At 39.1% G+C, this 18,974-nt stretch overlaps 1 protein-coding gene across 5 annotated transcripts in view; it reads right to left on the reverse strand.

The window, feature by feature from the left end:
- MAGI3 (membrane associated guanylate kinase, WW and PDZ domain containing 3) overlaps positions 1–18,974 on the reverse strand; it is a 108,648-nt gene that overhangs the window by 46,424 nt on the left and 43,250 nt on the right. For all 5 annotated transcript variants that reach the window (XM_083444230.1, XM_083444232.1, XM_083444233.1 and 2 more), the window contains 5 exons: positions 15,350–15,469; positions 12,258–12,467; positions 8,395–8,575; positions 6,999–7,078; positions 5,775–5,832 (listed from right to left, as the gene is read on the reverse strand). In XM_083444230.1, coding sequence (XP_083300356.1) covers positions 5,775–5,832; positions 6,999–7,078; positions 8,395–8,575; positions 12,258–12,467; positions 15,350–15,469 — 649 coding nt within the window. The remainder of the gene's footprint in view (positions 1–5,774; positions 5,833–6,998; positions 7,079–8,394; positions 8,576–12,257; positions 12,468–15,349; positions 15,470–18,974) is intronic.

Raw genomic sequence — 18,974 nt, forward strand, 5'->3', positions numbered from 1 at the left:
ATACTTTATGTGAGAGTGAATCTGATGATGCAGTATCAGATCAGACACCTATTAGGCTTCATGTTATGTCCCTGGCAGATTAAATATCTCAGAGTTTACTTAACCAATAACTTGTCACACTTAACAAGAGTCAATTCTGCACCACTGCTGAGTCAAATCAGGAAGAATCTTAAATCCTGGCTGAGGTTAAACCAATCATGGCTAGGGGGGACATTGCAACTGTTAAAATTTCTTTTTTGCTACGCTTCCCTTTCTTATTCCAAACCCTGCTGGTTCCAAACTTATTCCAGTTTAAGGCTGGCAGTTGTTGTTAAATAGATTTATTCATGGGGGCAAGAAGGCAAGGATGAGAAATAAGGTGGATCTGCAATGTGGATCAAGAAACCAATTACATCACTGTCAAATTAGAGAAAATTTAAAATTGTTTGTAGACCACCCCTTTAGAATTGTCAATATGTGGGTGTCATTTATTCAGATGTAGTGGCTATGTCTGGCAGTACATGTCTTTTTGGTTTCTGTCCATTCTAAAATAGTGTGCATTTTAGGGATGAAATGGGTAACGACTCTCCCTCTAGCTCTATTAAGCATTTTTGATGGTCCTAATCAAGATTTATTCTACAAAGAGCTGATACTGTTCCTGATTATTGCAGCTCCGTTAGAAATAGTCTATTAGTGGATTACTCTCTTAGGTATTGTGCTTAATAACTGCTATAACTGAGTGTGAACAGTACTGATTGATGAGAAACTTATGAGTTGTTTAAAAAACTCAAGGCTAAGCTAACAGAGATAAATTCACTTTTTTATTGTTTTTGTTTATTCCGTATATCAAAAGACAAAAGCAAGAATCAAGACCCTTTTGAACACATGGTCATTTATAAAAGGACTCAGACATTTAACTCATACATGGCTTACATGTTTGTCTTTATTGTTTGTTATCTTAAAAGCTGTGATATAGGAAGCTGTGAAATTGTTCAGTTATATTTTCTTTTCTCTATTAGTTATTGTAATGATAAAATGTAAATAAAATGAATAAACCAATATTGACTTCAAGTTTAGTATCTGCTTCATCAGGTTTTTAAAGAAATGTAAGTTTTGACTAGGAAGTTGGCTGAATCTCATTATGATACTTTGGAAGCCTTAATGATGTAATTCAAGAGAAAACAGCTAGTGGTTTGCAAAATTCAAAGTTTACTACTTAGCAGTACCTGAATGCACAGTAAAATTATTACACTACGATAGCATCTTACACAGGGGGTTTGTTCCAAGGGTTCCACATATACATGAAAACCACATATGCCCAAACACTTGGAGTCACCCAATGACTCGTGGGTGAGGGGGAGACAGAAGGAATTGCCAGTATTCCCAGAGCTTGTACACCAAGCGGGCTTTGCCCAGCAAGCATGATGGAGAGCTTAAAAGCTGTTTCTGCACCAAGTAACCCAAGCAGATTCTGCTTTGCTTGGGGAGCAAGGCCAACTCAATGTGACAGCTCTAGGAGGCCGGGAATACTCTTTCAGCAACATGGGTGGCCTCGCAAAAACATCACACAGCCAGTGCGGTGAGTGGACCTTGGAAGCAGGGTGGAGAGCTTAAAAGCTCTTTCCACACTAGGTAACGCCAAAGGGACCCAGCACAAAAGAGTTTTTAAGAGCTTCACCTTGCTTGGATTTAACTTGCACAATTTCAACCAGCTTACCTTTAATTGAGTGCGGTTGAAATCTTGCAAGTTAAATGTGCACAAGATGCAATCGTACTGTGCTGAAGAACCAATGCAGATAATTATAAGTGTCATTGACAGCAATAATAATCTTTGTCTGGAACAGTTATGGCTAGCTTTTATTGGCTTCTATTCAAGTTACTGCAGATTACAATCAATCTCTACCAGTCTGGGAATCAAGTCCCATATTTCTTAAGTAGAGGCATTTTCATGCTACTTTGTACCCGTAGCATACCACGTGCTCATTAAGGATAATTATATATCCTGACACATTAAATATATAACATTGGAAGGTATTACATCAGAACACTTCTCTGTAATTAAAGATAATAGAACTCTTGTGACCTTTTCCTATAAGCATTCAGGTTGAGAAATCCTAGTACTTAAAAAAAAAAAGAACTATTGACTGCAGATGAACTATTCCAGTCATATATTTAGGAGTGTAGATCACATGCTTTCATTAGTAAAACAAATGTTATAGAAATTTAATCACAGCTTCCTCAAAACGTGCCATGAAAGCCAAATAAATGAATAACCAGACAATGTTTTCTAGTTCCCATTTATTGCTCCCATTCATATCTCATCCTTCCTCCAAAGACCACATGGTGACAAACACACAGCAGTTCCATTTGTTTGTCCATACAACTGTGTGAGGTAGGTTAAGAGAGAATGAACTGACAAAGTGAGCCTTGTGGCTGAATGTATCCTGGAATTCATTGCCATATGAAGAACTCAAACTCAGGATTATGTTCTGCCAAATTCTTAAATGCATACCGTGGTATATTTGAGAAGTACATAGTCAAGGCAAGAATTAAAGGTACAGCAGGTGAACTGCATGGCTAACTACAAGCTGAAACATTGATCCAACAAGCTACACACACCCTGCCTCTTCTTTTTGAAGATAAGGTGAGCACAAGACTTAGCATGGCAAACAACAGTTGTTTGTGCTCTAGGCAAGCAAATGGGCACATCTGCTAGTGGTTGGTCCTGTGGGGTTTGTTTCAATGTGCTTGGTGTCAGAGGTGCCAGTTCAGTATCCAACTTACTCTCCTGGAGGAGGCTCCTTACTGATAGGAGGAACTGGCAGCCGCATAGACCCTATAGGAGGTGCCTGACTGATATCACAGGGGTGAGACATTTCTCTGACAACCTGCTTGAACTTTCACCAGAATCAAACTCCTGACTCTATTGATCACTGGCCCCCTCCGCCAGCTCTGACATTCTCAATTTCTCGTCCTTTGGGTCATCCCTGATTCCCTCACCTCTTCAGGATCCACCCATCACCTTTGTGACATCTCCACAGGGCTCATGACAGAGTGAGGACATGAAATGTAAGTCAACACTCTATCTACTCCACCATAACTTCTCTGAATCCCACAATAAAAATTAAATCTATGTCTATGTCATTGGCAGATATTGTTCATAACAGACAACTGCTGCTGTGTTACCTCTGATAGCTAGCATCAAAATAAGACACAAAATAATCTGGTCTAAAGATAGTAATTCATAACTTAAAGCTTGCTATGCTTAAAAAGGCATCAGAGTATAATCAGAGCTTTCAAAACATCCTGGGAGAGCCTATTAAAAGATCAACCTCTCCAATGTATATCTCATTTGCTGCTTACAGCCCTTGAATTCCTATGCAACATATAATATGAGTATATCCTAAATCAGAGGGAGTCGTTTGTTCTTGGGCCATGTGTGGCCAAGATCCGCAATCTGACATACACATGTCACCAAGCTTACATCTATGAAAACCCTGTATAAACAGAACTCCTTCAACTGGAAGTTGAGATTTGCAGGATTCTTCCCAGAGCAATATATTTCATGCCAGATACTTGTTGAACACAACTACAGCCATGCAAAATGACATATCTTTAAAAGGTTTTCTGCACTTATATAGCATATCTAATAGGATTGACAGTGACCAACCTTGCTTGATTTGCATCGGTTTATTATTTCTGAATGACATTAAGAATCAAGATCGGAGTTAAACCTTATGACAAATCTATAGATTTGTCCACTAACGTTTTGGAATACCCCCTAGGATAATGTTTAAGAAAAAGGATCCAACAAAACATGCCAGAACTGCCTCATTATTACCTGCATTTTACATTACAGTGGTACCTCGGGATGCGAACGGGATCGGTTCCGGAGCCCTGTTCACATCCTGAATGCAATATAAGCCGCGACAGCGCATGCGCGGGTCACGTTTTGCTGCTTCCGCACATGCTGTCATTTTGAGCGTCTGCGCATGCAAGAGCGGTGAAACCCGGAAGTAACGCGCTCCGTTACTTCCGGGTTGCCGCGGAGCGTAACTTGAACGTTCTCAACCCGAAGCACATTCAACCCGAGGTATGACTGTACTACATATTTGAGGAGACAGAGAACTCTGTTATGCCAATGACAGGACTAGATCAGGGAAGGGCCATAGGTCAGCGGTAGAGTATCTGCCTTGCATGCAGAAGGTCCCAGGTTAAATCTCTAGCATCCCCAGGTACGGCTGGTGAAACTCCTGGCTGAAATCCTGAGAGTCACTGCCAGTCAGTGTAGACCATACTGAGCTAGATGGACCAATGGTTTGATTTAGCACAAGGCAGCTTTCTATGTGTATGTGTTTATATTAATAATACTAGTAGCAATTCCATTTTTGAATCACACATACACACACTCTTATCTCTCTATCATGGAAGGCCTTGTGATGTTCTCTGAAGTGCAGTGCAATAATTCAATTTACCAAACACTAATCTTCCTCCAAAAATTGGTTTCTGCTCAAACTTTAGAACCTTCCAGACTCACATCTGCACTTCTAAACACAGGAATTTATGGACATATTACGGAAAACACGTTTCTTTTTCCTGTATGAAATAAAGTACCCTCTAATTATCCTGAATGCTGTTATAGAGGAGCACTTTTATAAGGAAGTCAAACTAGAGCTTGAGGAGGAAATATTAACTGTAATAAGACTAAAATGCCAGCATTTCTACATAAAACTCACAATCAATTTTCCAGAACAGATTACTTTAAAACCGGGCATTAAGTGCTGAGGAAGAGTGACCTGGGTAGTCCTAATACGTCATGTAGCTTTGATTTTTGTTTGTTACTTACAGTGCAGTGGAGATATTGAATCAAGGACACAATAAAAGCATCTCACGATCTGTGCTAAAATAAGCCATGCTTTATCCAGGGTGCTTGTTGTATAACAATTGCAAGATAGTAAGGTGAAGTATTTTGTATTTAAATAGAAACATGCAGAACTATAAGGATAGTTATAAGAGATATTTAAGCTATTTTGAGAAAGATCATGTTTCAGAGAATCAAAATGTGCTTTGGAGAGTTTCAGATGTACTGAAGCAACCCTGTTATTCTTGCCTGATTTTTCAGTGGCTTTCAATGCCAAAATCTAGGGTATTCTCCTTAACTGACTTTGCTTTTCCAATATTGCTTTTGCTATATTTTTGTAGACCATTCAGAGATATTTAAATAACAAGCAGTTTAGAAATGCCTTTAAATAAACTAAACAAATAAACAATTTAGCCCCCACACTGGAAGTTTCCCATCTCTGTCCCATGTACTATTGTACTATTGACAAAGTAGGGTATTTGTTAAAAAAACAAAACAAAACAGGCACTCAGTTGTGGACAGAAAGCTAAGAACACACTACTGCTTCACTTGCTGTAGGAATGTATATATCTATCCATCTATGGAACATGAATGCATACTATGTATGTGCAGATGTTACTCAATTCTTCTGGGAGATAAGTGGATACATTAACTAAATATTGGCCTCCTAATCATGGTTTTTAAGCACAATAAAACTTAGGGAAGTTTTTAATGTTTGAAGTTTTATTCTGTTTTTAATGTTATGCTGAAAGCCACCCAGAGTGGCTGGGGAAACCCAGCCAGATGGGTGGGCTACTAACAACAACAACAACAACAACAACAACAACAACAACAACAACAACAACAAGTAGAACTTTGCACTTACTTACATATCATGCTATGTTTCTCTATGAGATTATAAAATTGAGCTATGAAGAAGCGTGAGAAAACTTACTCAACGTAGTATGTTCCATACTGAGGATCTTCTATTTTCTCCCAACCATATGGAAGCTCTGTAATTGGAAAAGAACAATGGAGAACAATTGTAGAGTATATTTACATTTAAATACCAATAGTTTGCTGTGGATTATTTATTTATTTTTGCTTTATCTACTTCCATTTATCCAATGGGATTTCGTATTGCAGACCTATTTCTCATATTTCTTACTTGCAAATACTGAAATAACTGTGGCTGGGCATGCTACATTTCCTCACACATTTCATTGTAGGATTAAAAAAAACTCATTCTAGGACAAAAGCAGTTCTTGTAGTCTCGCTTTAAAATAATTTATCATGACATAAGGCCACCCTCACGTACCTCCTGCTTACACATTTCACTTGTATGCCATCCTTTTATGCTAGAAAATGTTGCATTTATATGTTAATGGAGGAGGTAAACACAGCTGCTACATTACCACTTCCCTCTGAAGTTGCCAAAGGTGTTAACAATCAACTAACCAGTTCTGCCTTTGCCTGCAGGACTAAGCTTGACTTAGAAAATGCTGAAGCTCCTTTTATTGTGCCTGGATTATCTTTGTAGATATCCGTAATGCCTGAGACTACACAGAACTTTCTTGTTTTGTTTTGAATAACAATTTTAAACTCCTATCTACTATCAGGGATGCGGGTGGTGCTGTGGTCTAAACCACAGAGCCTAGGGTTTGCCAACCAGAAGGTTGGCGTTTGAATCCCTGCGACGGGGTGAGCTCCCATTGCTTGGTCCCTGCTCCTGTCCTCCTAGCAGTTCAAAAACATATCAAAGTGCAAGTAGATAAATAGGTACCACTCCGGCGGGAAGGTAAACGGCATTTCCATGCACTGCTTTGGTTCGCCAGAAGTGGCTTAGTCATGCTGGCCACATGACCCGGAAGCTGTCTCGGCCTATACAGCGAGATGAGCACCGCAATCCTAGAGTCATCCGCAACTGGAACTAACAGTCAGGGGTACCTTTACCATTACCCAGAACTGCATCAATGCTCTAAAGCCCAGGTTTTTCACAGCCTTCTCTTATTACAAACCACACTAGATAGTTTTAATTTGTGGGTAAGATAACTTTTCTGACAAATTATATATATATGTGCAGTTTACTTGTATGGGCATTAAAACCAATAGTACTTTTGCATTTTCAACCAGAGCTGAACTGAACCCTACATAAGAAACAAGATTCTGAGTTTCTCACCTCCATCTTCACAGTCTTCAGGAGCTTTGGCTTTTTTACAAAGGCGAGGATCCAGCCAGGTGGTAGTTTTGGTGTTGTGACTGTGGGACACAAAGGATCTAGTTAAAGATTGTTTACAAAAGTCCCCATCACATACAGATTCTTCCCTATTACGTAGTCTAACATGGATGTGGGTTACATAAACATGCAATCACATAGGCAATATCTCTCACAGCAAAGTGCTAACTGAGAGCAAAAGATCCATGGCACACAATTGCTCCATTTGTGGAACTGGAGCTTCTATGAAGATAGTTTTTGTGGAAAAAAGATTCCTAAGGAATTAATTCCCACTTATACAAATATTCCAAAATAGAAAACTAACTGCAAAACGCAACTGTGTCTTGTAATTGTTTGAAAAATGCCACCAATGTTATTTGTGACGAAGAGGCCAAAGAGGGAAAATGATACATTCCGACATGTTTGAATCATGTTCTTTTGTATAGTTGTGAAGTAACAATTCACGCAAGGAATGAAATAATAATCAGCCACAAATGGTTTCAGGTTTATGTTTCATGGTCACAGTTCATGCTGTTATTACTACAAAACAGCAGGCATCTTTTACGTGAAGGTTAACCTAGGTTACAGTTGTCAAAAAATGCTGGTAACTCAGCATTCAATGCATGATGAATCTAGTGGTTCCATGAAACTGCGTGGGTGTATGTGGAAGTTCAGCAGAGAACAAACAGACCTACTGAAACAAAAATACACATGTCCCTTCTGGCTCTCTTGGAAACAGACATAAAAACATACTCTATTCATCTTGCTTTTAAGAACTTATACCTATGTAAAGATACATAATCTCTTGTGTCATTAAAGATATGGAATGGTGCAATTTTATATCATAAAGGCCAGAAAAGATAGAGTTCTATTTTTCAAAATGCAGCACTGTGTTCTCAAAATATTTACATAACTGAAGGCTGTATGGAAGATCTGGGGTGACCTTACTATCTCTAAATTGGCAGACAGGCTAATACTTGTACTAAGAAGATAAGGGGCCAGTGGAAAGTCCTAAAATGAGGCTGAGCTCTCTCAGATTCTGCTGGGTCTTGAGTCAGTTTCACTGCTATCATATAATGGCATCAGGCCCAACAGGGGACTAATCACTGTGCCAGTATACAGTGATCAGCCCCCCTACATTTGGGCTTCCATGAGTAGTAGGGTTGTGGATGTGGGAGTAGCCCATCTGCTCTACAAGGCACCATCAGCAGGGGGAAGATTGTGCCTAACTTGTAAGGACTGGTAGCCCTTTAACAGGCAAATTAACAGGCAAAAATAATATCCTCTTAAACAAACAAAAAACCTTCAGTCAGTTCAATCAATCCTAAATTGCACACAAGCGTACCAAACTTGTACTCACTCAATGAAGTAGATCATGCCTGTGTCTGTGTATGCCATCTCCCAGTTCTTGGGTAGAGGCTCTAGGTTTTCTTCCCTTGATAAATAGTTTCTGAAATCCATCGAGCTACTTGTCTGACTGTAACTAGGAACAGGCTTCATCCAGTCGGAAGAATCTGAATGTCTTTCTTTGCTTTCTACAGCTGTTTAAAAGGAAACTTGTTAGTTTTGTCATATCTTCATGCTGACTTGCACACAAAGGCACCTTCTTTGCTTGGTTATAAAGCAAATGTCAAACATAAAATTTCATCCATATTGTTACCCTATTGTTTGCTACTGCAAACTTTATATACGTGAAATCTCAATACTGCAGATATGACTGACTAGATCTATCATTGCATTTCCTTTTACGATATAATATTTTCACTATTTATTAGAAAATGTGCATGTTCTCTCTCACATGTAACCAAACATGGTACACGATCATAATGAAGGAAATGTCAATGACTTCAGTTCTGCAGTTTATCGGCTGGTACATTTAGCAAGGCCTCTGGCCCAAACTTTGGGTGCTATATTCAGATGTGTGGAAGTGCTCTGACTTATGCAAGAGAATATCAAAGGATTTGGTAAATTTACCCTTTAAGACAGTAAAAACTGGATGTCATGCCCTATTTGGAAATTTAACTTTTTAAATTTACTTTTAAAGGTGAACAGTGCAGGGCTATAAACCAATATAGGTATTTTCAAGTATCACCTTATTTTACAAATATTTTCTCACAAGTTCCTCATTTTGCATGCCTGCAAAATCGAAGTTCCAAGGATGACTAGGCTAATCAAGATCCAGGCAGCAGATGAGAAACCAAAGCTACATGAAGACTTTGCATATCTATTTCTGCCAAGTGCTGTTCCTTTAGAAATTGTTGTTTGCCAGTGATCTGCAGTTTCACATTATGTACATGTGTAAACAATAAAGTTTGTATCCGAAGCAGTGCTAACTCTCTTATTCCACTAAAATAAGGATTTTACTTGTGCAATGAAACTCCCCTCCCCATTTCCCTGCACAACCCAAACACTCTAGAGCATAGTTGGAGAAGGTGCAGGGTGTGCCTGGAGAGAGGGGAGGAAGATTCCATTGTGCAAGTGTAAAATATTGCACTAATGGAATGAGGGGATTGGATACCGCTCCGGGTGCCCTAGAATGCATCTCAGAACATGCATGTGGAGCAAATGGAGCAAATTTGGACTCTAAAGCTCTAGCATACCCTGAAACAATGATGCGGCATTAAATACAGAGTTTAGGATGTCTATGCTTTAATGAGTTCAGTAAATCAAGCCCTAAAGCTTTTATAGCTCAGAAGCTACATCACAATGCTACTTAAAGGTCATCTTATGCTCTTTATAATAATCTGATTCATGCAGTCACCTTGAAAATTAAAGACTAAAGACGACTTGCAAACAAAGATGCATGTGGAATGATCACTGCAAGTCACTCTAGCTATTATTATTTTCTGGCAGTCCTACAACTTCCAGGAGACCTACAAGGAAAAAATAAAGAGTCTCTCTCCTTGCTGAATCTAAGATCATGAGAAATGATTGGGAAAACCTCTGAGGGTGTACCTTAAAGATATGACTGCCTTACAAATAGACATCAGCAAGTCACAGAAAGCTTCTGGCTTCACAGCAACTCTGAAGGAAGACACATTTGAAGTTTTCACTTCTGCTTTTGTTTAACCATAGTCTGTCATTTCATCTGAATGGACAAACTATGATTTACATTAACTATGGATTATTTAAAACCTAAGGCTCACTGCAGCTCGTTCACATCACACTAAATTATGGTTTCCGGCATTGCAGGGGGTTGAACTAGATGACCCTCAGGGTCCCTCCCAACCCTATAATTCCATGATTCTATGAGACATGTGAGCCTCGCCATGTTAGTAGTTTTGTATCTTGAAATTCCAAGAGAATGTCAACACAGTTCTTTTTCTCTCCAAAAAGGAAGGGAAAAAAAGCTTGCAACCAGAAAGTTTCACAAATTACTTTCAGTATATTAAATGAGACTTCATTCAAATGTATTTGTGGTCAAGTTCTTAACTCAAACCCTGCAACCAAGAATAATTGGTTCAATTTAGATATCATAGCCAAACATCTGACTATCATTAACATGCTGTGGGCTCACATACCACGGCAAACCATGGTTACTACATGTTACAAAATAGAGGAAAACAGCATGCACAAGGGAGACAGAACGTACACATGGTAACAAAACATATTTTGGCCATGATATCTGAATCAAACATTGTATTATCTATTATGCTCTGTTGGCAGCAGCCTGAAAAAATAGCCAAAGGATGCCTGAAGTTTGGGTCCCACAAAGAATTATTACTTTGCCCATCTTTTTAAGTAAACTCCTCAATTACAAAAGTGTTACAGCGGAACCTCAGTTCCCGAATGCCTCTATTGTTGTACGTTTCGGTTCTCAAATGCTGAAAACCCGGAAGTAAATGCTTTTGCTTTCGAATGTTTTTTGGAACCCGAATGTGCTACACAGCTTCCGCTGAGTGCAAGAAGCTCTTGCAACCAATGGGAAGCTGCGCCTTGGTTTTCAAACGTTTCAGAAGCCGAACGGGCTTCTGGAACAGATTTTGTTCGAGAACTGATGTACCACTGTACTCACCAATAGCAGTTATAATTGTAAAGAATAGAAGTGATTACATGGTTCACAATTCTTGGAGTAAAATACATGACAAGCTGGAAACATTAAGCAATCTCAGAGTAAAACAACCAGATATCTATCTATCTATCTATCTATCTATCTATCTATCTATCTATTTGCTTGCTTGCTTGCTTGCTTGCTTGCATGCTTGTTTGCAATATAATTGAGCTAAGAACAGTAAGAAAGGATGAAGATTTGGATCATGGGGCAAACTATACTGTTTGGGGAAGAATCCTTTTCAAACCAGCCCCTGCCCCCGGTAGGCCTGGGCAATATATCCATATATCGCCCAGATCTGGTATGAAGAGCAGACCACAAAGATGACTTCACTCAGCGGTACATCATGGATGAAACCACCACCTCCCGAGTCCCTCTACTATCAGCACACCGAAGGAGAAACAAGCTGCAGCTGGGTGGTGGAGGCAGAGGGACTCAGGATATATAGCTGAGTGAAACAGTCATCACACTCTGCCCTCATATCGCCACAGAGGGAGAAACAAGGTGCATCAGTGAGGCGCCGATATAGCTTGCTCCTCTCTCGCTTCTGTAAACTGCTTGGCTGAGGAGCGCACCACTGTCCTTGTCTCAGCCAAGCAGTTTTATGGAGCCCCCGACCCGCCACTGGCTTGTACGAGTCAGCAGCGAGGTGGGTGCTCTGTTTGCACATCTGCCTCATCTGTCGCTGCCTTAAAATGGGTGACAGTGGGCACTGGAGGAAGAGGTGCTTTGGAAGAGGCAGAAGCTGTGCACGGTGACTGGCAACTGCCTTCTTCCTTCCCACCTCCTGTCCAACATTGTGACATACCACCATACCACGTTTATTACGATGTTGGAAAGCAGTTACCGCCCAGCCCTACCCCCTCGTCATTTTCCCTTCATATACTTTTGGACGCTGGGCCTTTAGGAATGGGGAACATGTGATCTTCCAGATGTTGTTGGGCTCCAGCTACCATCAACTCTAGCCAGCATGACCAATGCTCAGAGACAATAGCAGTGGTAATCGAGCATCATATGGTGGGCCACAGATTCCCCACTGCTAATTTTATGTATAATTTGCCCTGAGTTGCAGGAACAGGTGAGCCTATACAAATAAAAATAAAATAGAGAAGATAAACTACAGATAAAAACACTGAATTTAAAATGATGTTTAAATATTGAAATGTACTGACCTGTGCCTCCACTACCATTAACTGCTTCCTTTTCTTCCTCCTCCTCTTCTTCAGGAAATGAACTGTCCATTTTTTGCATCTTGCTGACTGATGTGGTTCTTTTTCTTTGAGATTCTGGATCAAAATCATTATCAAAAAGCACTTGGTCTACTGGATCTGGTTGAAATGGGCTTGGCTCAGCTGGAGGTTTAGGGGTACCATAGAAATTTCCTTTTTTTTTGTATGTCCAAGAAAGAAAGCATATGAGCATTAATTAGGAATTATAATAAGGATTTCTGAGGCATTCTTTTTCAGAGGTAGGCACCTCATTCAGCATTAATTGCCAAATTTTAACTTCAGCACTAGTCTAAAGCTCAGCTAATTTATATTTAATTAATATAATTTGCTTGAATACATTCTCAGTTTAGGATGTTAACTAAGGTTTTTGTGGGGGTATTATAAGCTCTACAATTACTTACATACAATATTCAAAAAAAGACTCTTTGTATCCTTAAAAATCATGACATGAATTAGAAATAATAATCTGAAATAAAAAATGTAAGTCTTAATAAGCTTCTGTGTACCAAGTTTTTCAGACATGTTTTCATAATGGTCACTTTACAGGCATGATTGATGCTGGTGTACACCTCTGTTTTCCGCAGGAAATTGTGTGGATGACGTACTCCCGATTTTGAACATCTATATATATACCTTGGAATCCTGATTGGGCCAGAGCTCCCTGATGTGTATTTACAGAGAATTGAAGGAGATGTATATGTCACACACTTTTTGTATTTGCTATGGGACTCTATACAGTTAGACAAACAGTGAGGCAATCTTGACCTCTACACATGAAGTGGGGTGATACCCTCACTTTAAATATAGAAAGATTGTACCCGCTGGAGTCCCTATGGTTGATGGGGTTTGCTTATATGTAGCTGTGAATGGATCAATGGGGCAGTGTGCATGTATGTGAGAGGAGGGTAGTGAACATGCTCTATTTTGACTGTGGTCCTGCCCACTGTTGGCTTGAGGGTCCCTGACAGGTTACCTCCAAAGGAATGTGGGCCTCCAGGGAGAAAGCCCTCCCCACCCCTGTTCTAATAGAAGCCCCTCCCCAATACACTTAAAAGCTAGAGGTAGACTATAAGCTTCCATTGTCTATGTGCTTAATTCTCTAAGTACTTGTGTGTTTCTATAGAATACAGAGATTAAGTAGCATATTCTACTTTGCATGAAGTCACCATGAATGGTGATATACTATAATTTTCAAACATACCAACAGAGTAAGTATGAAACCAAAAGTGGTTGCTCTATATGGGCCTTCTAACAAATAAGGGACTTGTTATTTTACTTTGTATTCACTAATGTCCCAGAATGAGAGCTGCAAGAGCAACAATGAAAATGAAAACCAATTTCATTTTAACACACAGCACATGATAATTAACTGATCTGGAACAATCTGCAATTTTTGGCAAAGGGAAGTCAAGAGCACATTTATTTTTATGGAGAAATATGTAACAGCAATTTACACAAAGGCTATATTACACTGCTGGAAGTTTAGTCCCATGCTTTCAAATGGCAGCATGCTCTCCAAATAAAGCTATTAGCTGAATATTGAATTACACCTAAAAATACTTGTATCTTAATATGCTGCCTCACTTGAGGGATTCCGGCAATATTTTCCAATAAAACAAGTGCTCTGGAACAAAAATTTAAACAAACTGCTTTCAGTCCTTAATTAATCATATGATTTGAATATGGGAATCTTGTGTAATACAGAAGAGATTGCCAGGACTCCAGCTACGTTTTGAAACTAAGCATTTTGCCCTTGCAAAATATTTTAGAAATCCATACCAAATGTCATTATCAGCTTATGCTGGCAAGGCAAAATAGTGCTGGCAAGGCAGAGAAAGTTAATGTTTTGGCAAATGCTGTTACCTGATTAGAAACTGTCATTTAGAAAAATGTTGAAAAGGAAGCCAATTTATGAAGCTTCAAAAGACTAATCAGTACAAATATTTACACAAAATCAGTGTCTTAAATTTAGAGGATTCTTTAAACATTTAAGGGTTTAAATGGCAGTTTAAGACCAGTTTTCAAATTATGTGTAACTGCTCTATTTGTAAATACTATTGAATGCACCACACTCATAAAGCAAAACAAAAAATCAAGAGTGTACACTCAGTTGCTGCATTCATATTATATCTCGGCTTAATAAACAAGATGTGAACAAGCCTTTTGTTGGGCGCACAATTACCTTCCTTCCTTTCTCATCTTGATATATGGAGATCCTCTATTAACACTATTTTCCCATTATGTCCAAACAGGGAAACTATGGTTACCTGTTTCAGAATACGTCAGATCTTAAACCACCTTCAGAAACATGGCTTAAGATCCTGGCATGTTCCAAATCTTGGAGTTGTAGCTTCCCAGTTTGCACATAACAGGTAACCATGGTTAACTGAAGACACATGAGCAAAAGTCTCATGTGTCTCTCATTCAAACCAGGCCAGTGAACATGCTAAAAAACTGAGAAGCCCCTTTTAAACCACATGCTAGATTTTGTTCTCCCTGACATTTAGGATTAGAGTATTTTCCTAACAATGCAACAATATACTTTGTCATTTCTGGGTGCCTGGCTGTAGCATTCTCTGTCTCTACATTAGGAAAGTCAGCACCACATTTTAGCAGATCTGCCCTATTCTTAATAGTGATGCAGAAAAGCATAATTGAATGACAGTAGTGCTCATGGCTAAGAGCAAGGGCATAATAGGTTAACTTCAGTGTACCATTTTATTTGTCATTTACAGAGGTGCCTGCAAGCACAGGAGAGAGGGATTGGTACCAATCACCCTATAGACTCTCAAACCATGTTTTCTCCTTGGAAACTGGAGAATTAAACTTATCTGGGGACACACACACCTTATTTTTAATAATCTAAATTAACAGTACTTCCTCTGGAATATATAATAAATGTAATATTAAAAAGCAGCATATAAAAACAGGATTTGTCATGGAAGAATTAATCTGTAAACAAAATAATATATTATTGCATCTCTCAAAATATGGGAATCAAGCTGGTGAATTGATTTTAAGTTTTTTTAACATACCATCATATGTTCCACTTTCTAGCAAGGCTCCACTTTCTTCTAGTGCCTTAAATTGTTCAACAGGTATAAAATTATAGTCCACCCCAGGGACCTCCCCATCTCTGGGAGCTCTTGTAGTGCCTAGGGGAAAGAAAGAAGGAAGAACAGCTGTAAAATTTCCTAGCACTGTTGGTTTACAAAACACTCGGCTTGTTCCAGAACTTGACAAAAAATAATAATATGCTGCATACAAGGCTGTCGCCTCAGCAAGATCATAATCAGAAAATTCTCATTCAAAAGCACTCTAGTTTGTGGAACTAGGGCAATAAATTATGTAGCATTAATATATTTTAACAAAAGAACCAACATGATTTTATGCAATCTACTGCTATGAAATGCATGCATGCGTGCATTAAAAAAATGGCTATTTGAATATTCTTTCACATTTTAGCACTAATGCACTTTTCTCTCTCCAAACTCTCCCTTGAGAACAGGGATTGCCAACTCCTTTAGCCTAGGGGGCCATACACATTTGAATTCAGCTGCTGGTGCACTGAAGGGATAACAGAGTTTGGAATTTGCAATTGACTACTATCAGCTAAGCTTTTGAATGAGTTTTAAAACAGTTTTTATATAACTGAAAGTAAAAAAAAACAAAGATTCTGAGCACAGTAGCCTGGTTTGCGTTTCACAGTAAACCATAGTTACAAACTATGGCTTGCCATATCTGAGAAACAGGCTGGTGCACACTGCTTGAATTGTGCCCATCCCACTCCTTCCTTTATCAACTGGGGAAGAAACAAATGACAGCATTAGTTTAGCATTACATGTGAACTAGGACTTGCATTTTGTTTCTCTTGAAACGAATCATGAAAGGAAGTGCCACAGGATGGGAGTGATTTTAGCAACTCCTCCTTCACGGTAAGCCGTGAAAAGTTTGTAATATGGTTTAACATTGTTTAGGAACCGGCCTATTGGAATTATATAATTTTATTGCTGGTGCATCCAGTTACATGCCATCACACTTTTTGCTGTGAACAAATTTAGCATTTCTGACTGCAGGAGCTTTTGATGTCATGCTTTAGAGCAAGGGCAAAAGTACCTCAAATTTCAGTTTCAGTTATGTTGCCCCCTATAGCTGGAAGTCTCTTCCAAGCCTGTCATTACTTTCCTCTTGTTTATGTGCAGTGCTGTATTGGCTACATAAGCAATAGCAGTCACACCTGACCAATATTTAGGAAATTATAAGCATTAACATGTTAGGACATTAAATGTCAGCATAAATTATTTGTGTAATTAAAAGTAAAATGTAAACATCTGATTAAAATCTTATTGCCATCTATTTAGGGAAATTAACCTATTTGGAAAGGTGTAAGTATCAAAGTTGGACTCAGGTGGCGCTGTGGGTTAAACCACAGAGCCTAGGACTTGCCAATCAGGAGGTCAGTGGTTCGAATCCCCGCGACAGGGTGAGCTCCCGTTGCTCGGTCCCTGCTCCTGCCAACCTAGCAGTTCGAAAGCATGTCAAAGTGCAAGTAGATAAATAGGTACCACTCCGGCGGGAAGGTAAACGGCGTTTCCGTGTGCTGCTCTGGTTCACCAGAAGTGGCTTAGTCATGGTGGCCACATGACCCAGAACCTGTACGCCGGTTCCCTCGGCCAATAAAGCAAGATGAGCGCCGCAACCCCAGAGTCGGCCACGACTGGACCTAATGGTCAGGGGCCCCTTTACCTTTACCTTTTTAAGTATCAAAAACACTGAGGTTACCTATGTCACTTATAAGACCGACCAACTCTTATTGAGGTGCTTTGTCACTTTTGTAAAAAGGACTTTATAGGGAAGTATGGCTTGTTGTTTTTTTGTAGTGGTATAACAGAGTCTGATAGTAAGCATTTGTGGGAGATAGTCACTCCTTGGCAGTTGAAAGCTACCCCAGGAATATCTGGCTGAATGGGAATTGGAGCAAGACAAAGGGCGAAGATATAATAAACTTTTTTTTTAAAGAGCACACAAAGGAAAGGAAGCAATGAACAAGGAGATGAAGGAGACCAAAAAACAAAGGCAGAGAAAAAATTCTCCATGGAAAGCAAAAAGGCTTGTGCTAACCAGCTGGAGGGAGGAAGAACCTACAGGAAGAGGAGGCAAAAGGCTTTGAAGACCCTGCCTATCACATCCAGAGGGAGACATCACCCTGTTCACTGAATGTCCTCCAGCTCAATCCAGTAAATAGCAATTTTATAACAAGGGTGGATTAAAAAAAGATTTTCTGTTATATAAACCGATAGGCAGTAATTCCAATACAATTTATTACCTCAATAATATTGCAGTTTGGGCTAAATTGACTTTCCTTTCGTGTTTTGTCATGTTTCTCACCTGCATCTATTAAATAAGTCTTTTGATCTACTGAGATTTCTGAACTGAGGGGAAGTATTTGAAGAACAAACTTAAACACAGCCTCAAGGTTTTTTCCAGTTCAATGAACTAATTCAAAACATTCAAATAGTTTAAAGTTAGGCTTCCAAAACACAGCAGATTCAAAATATTACTTTGAGGCCAATATACATTTAGTTTACTCAGACAATAGCATTTTTCAGCAGATTTTTTGTGTTGTTAATACAAAGGAGTACTTATTAATGTTGGTTAATTTAAATCTTTATTGTTTAATAACTTTAAGTAAAAGATACCATTTTGAATTATGGTGCTGGAGGAGACTCTTGAGAATCCCATGGACTGCAAGAAGATCAAACCTATCCATTCTTAAGGAAATCAGCCCTGAGTGCTCACTGGAAGGACAGATCCTGAAGCTGAGGCTCCAATACTTTGGCCACCTCATGAGAAGAGAAGACTCCCTGGAAAAGACCCTGATGTTGGGAAAGATGGAGGGCACAAGGAGAAGGGGACGACAGAGGACGAGATGGTTGGATAGTGTTCTCGAAGCTACCAGCATGAGTTTGACCAAACTGCGGAAGGCAGTGGAAGACAGAAGTGCCTGGCGTGCTCTGGTCCATGGGGTCACGAAGAGTCGGACATGACTAAACAACTAAACAACAACAACAACAACAAAAGATACCAAAGTAGATAAATTAAGAAAAATTAAGATACTGGGTGAGATCCAATGCTTGTCATACTCACGAGTAGATGAACTGAAATCAATGGCTGATTAAAGACTATGACTTAGTTGGGTATCACCCACTATCTAAATAGTATTTGGCTCTGTGTAGAGCAAGCAAAATCTATGCCGGTCCTGATGACATTCTTTGAAGACATGTCTGGGAGAGACATATATCTTATTTGGAGGAAGTATTAAAAATGTAGTATTTTGGAAATTAATATTGGAACTTCATATGAATACCATTCCATATGACCTGTTATGCTGTTGTTATGCAAGATCCATGGTATTATTAGATTTTTTAGAAATAATTACCCATCTCATGACAGTAAAGATTGCCTTAACCTATAAATGGGGGAAATCCTGGCTTGCCAGTAGAAAATGAAAAGTCTCATGAGTTTTAGAAACCACATTCTTGAGCAAGTTAACCAATATTAAAGTCAGAGAATAATCTCTTTAAAAATTGTGCATGGGGGGGTATTGATACAACCTCATAGATTATTAGGCACTATGAAGGAGGCTTACGTAGTGATTTT

The sequence above is a fragment of the Podarcis tiliguerta genome, assembly GCF_965153285.1.
Source record: "Podarcis tiliguerta genome assembly, chromosome: 6".
Taxonomy (NCBI): Eukaryota; Metazoa; Chordata; class Lepidosauria; order Squamata; family Lacertidae; genus Podarcis; species Podarcis tiliguerta.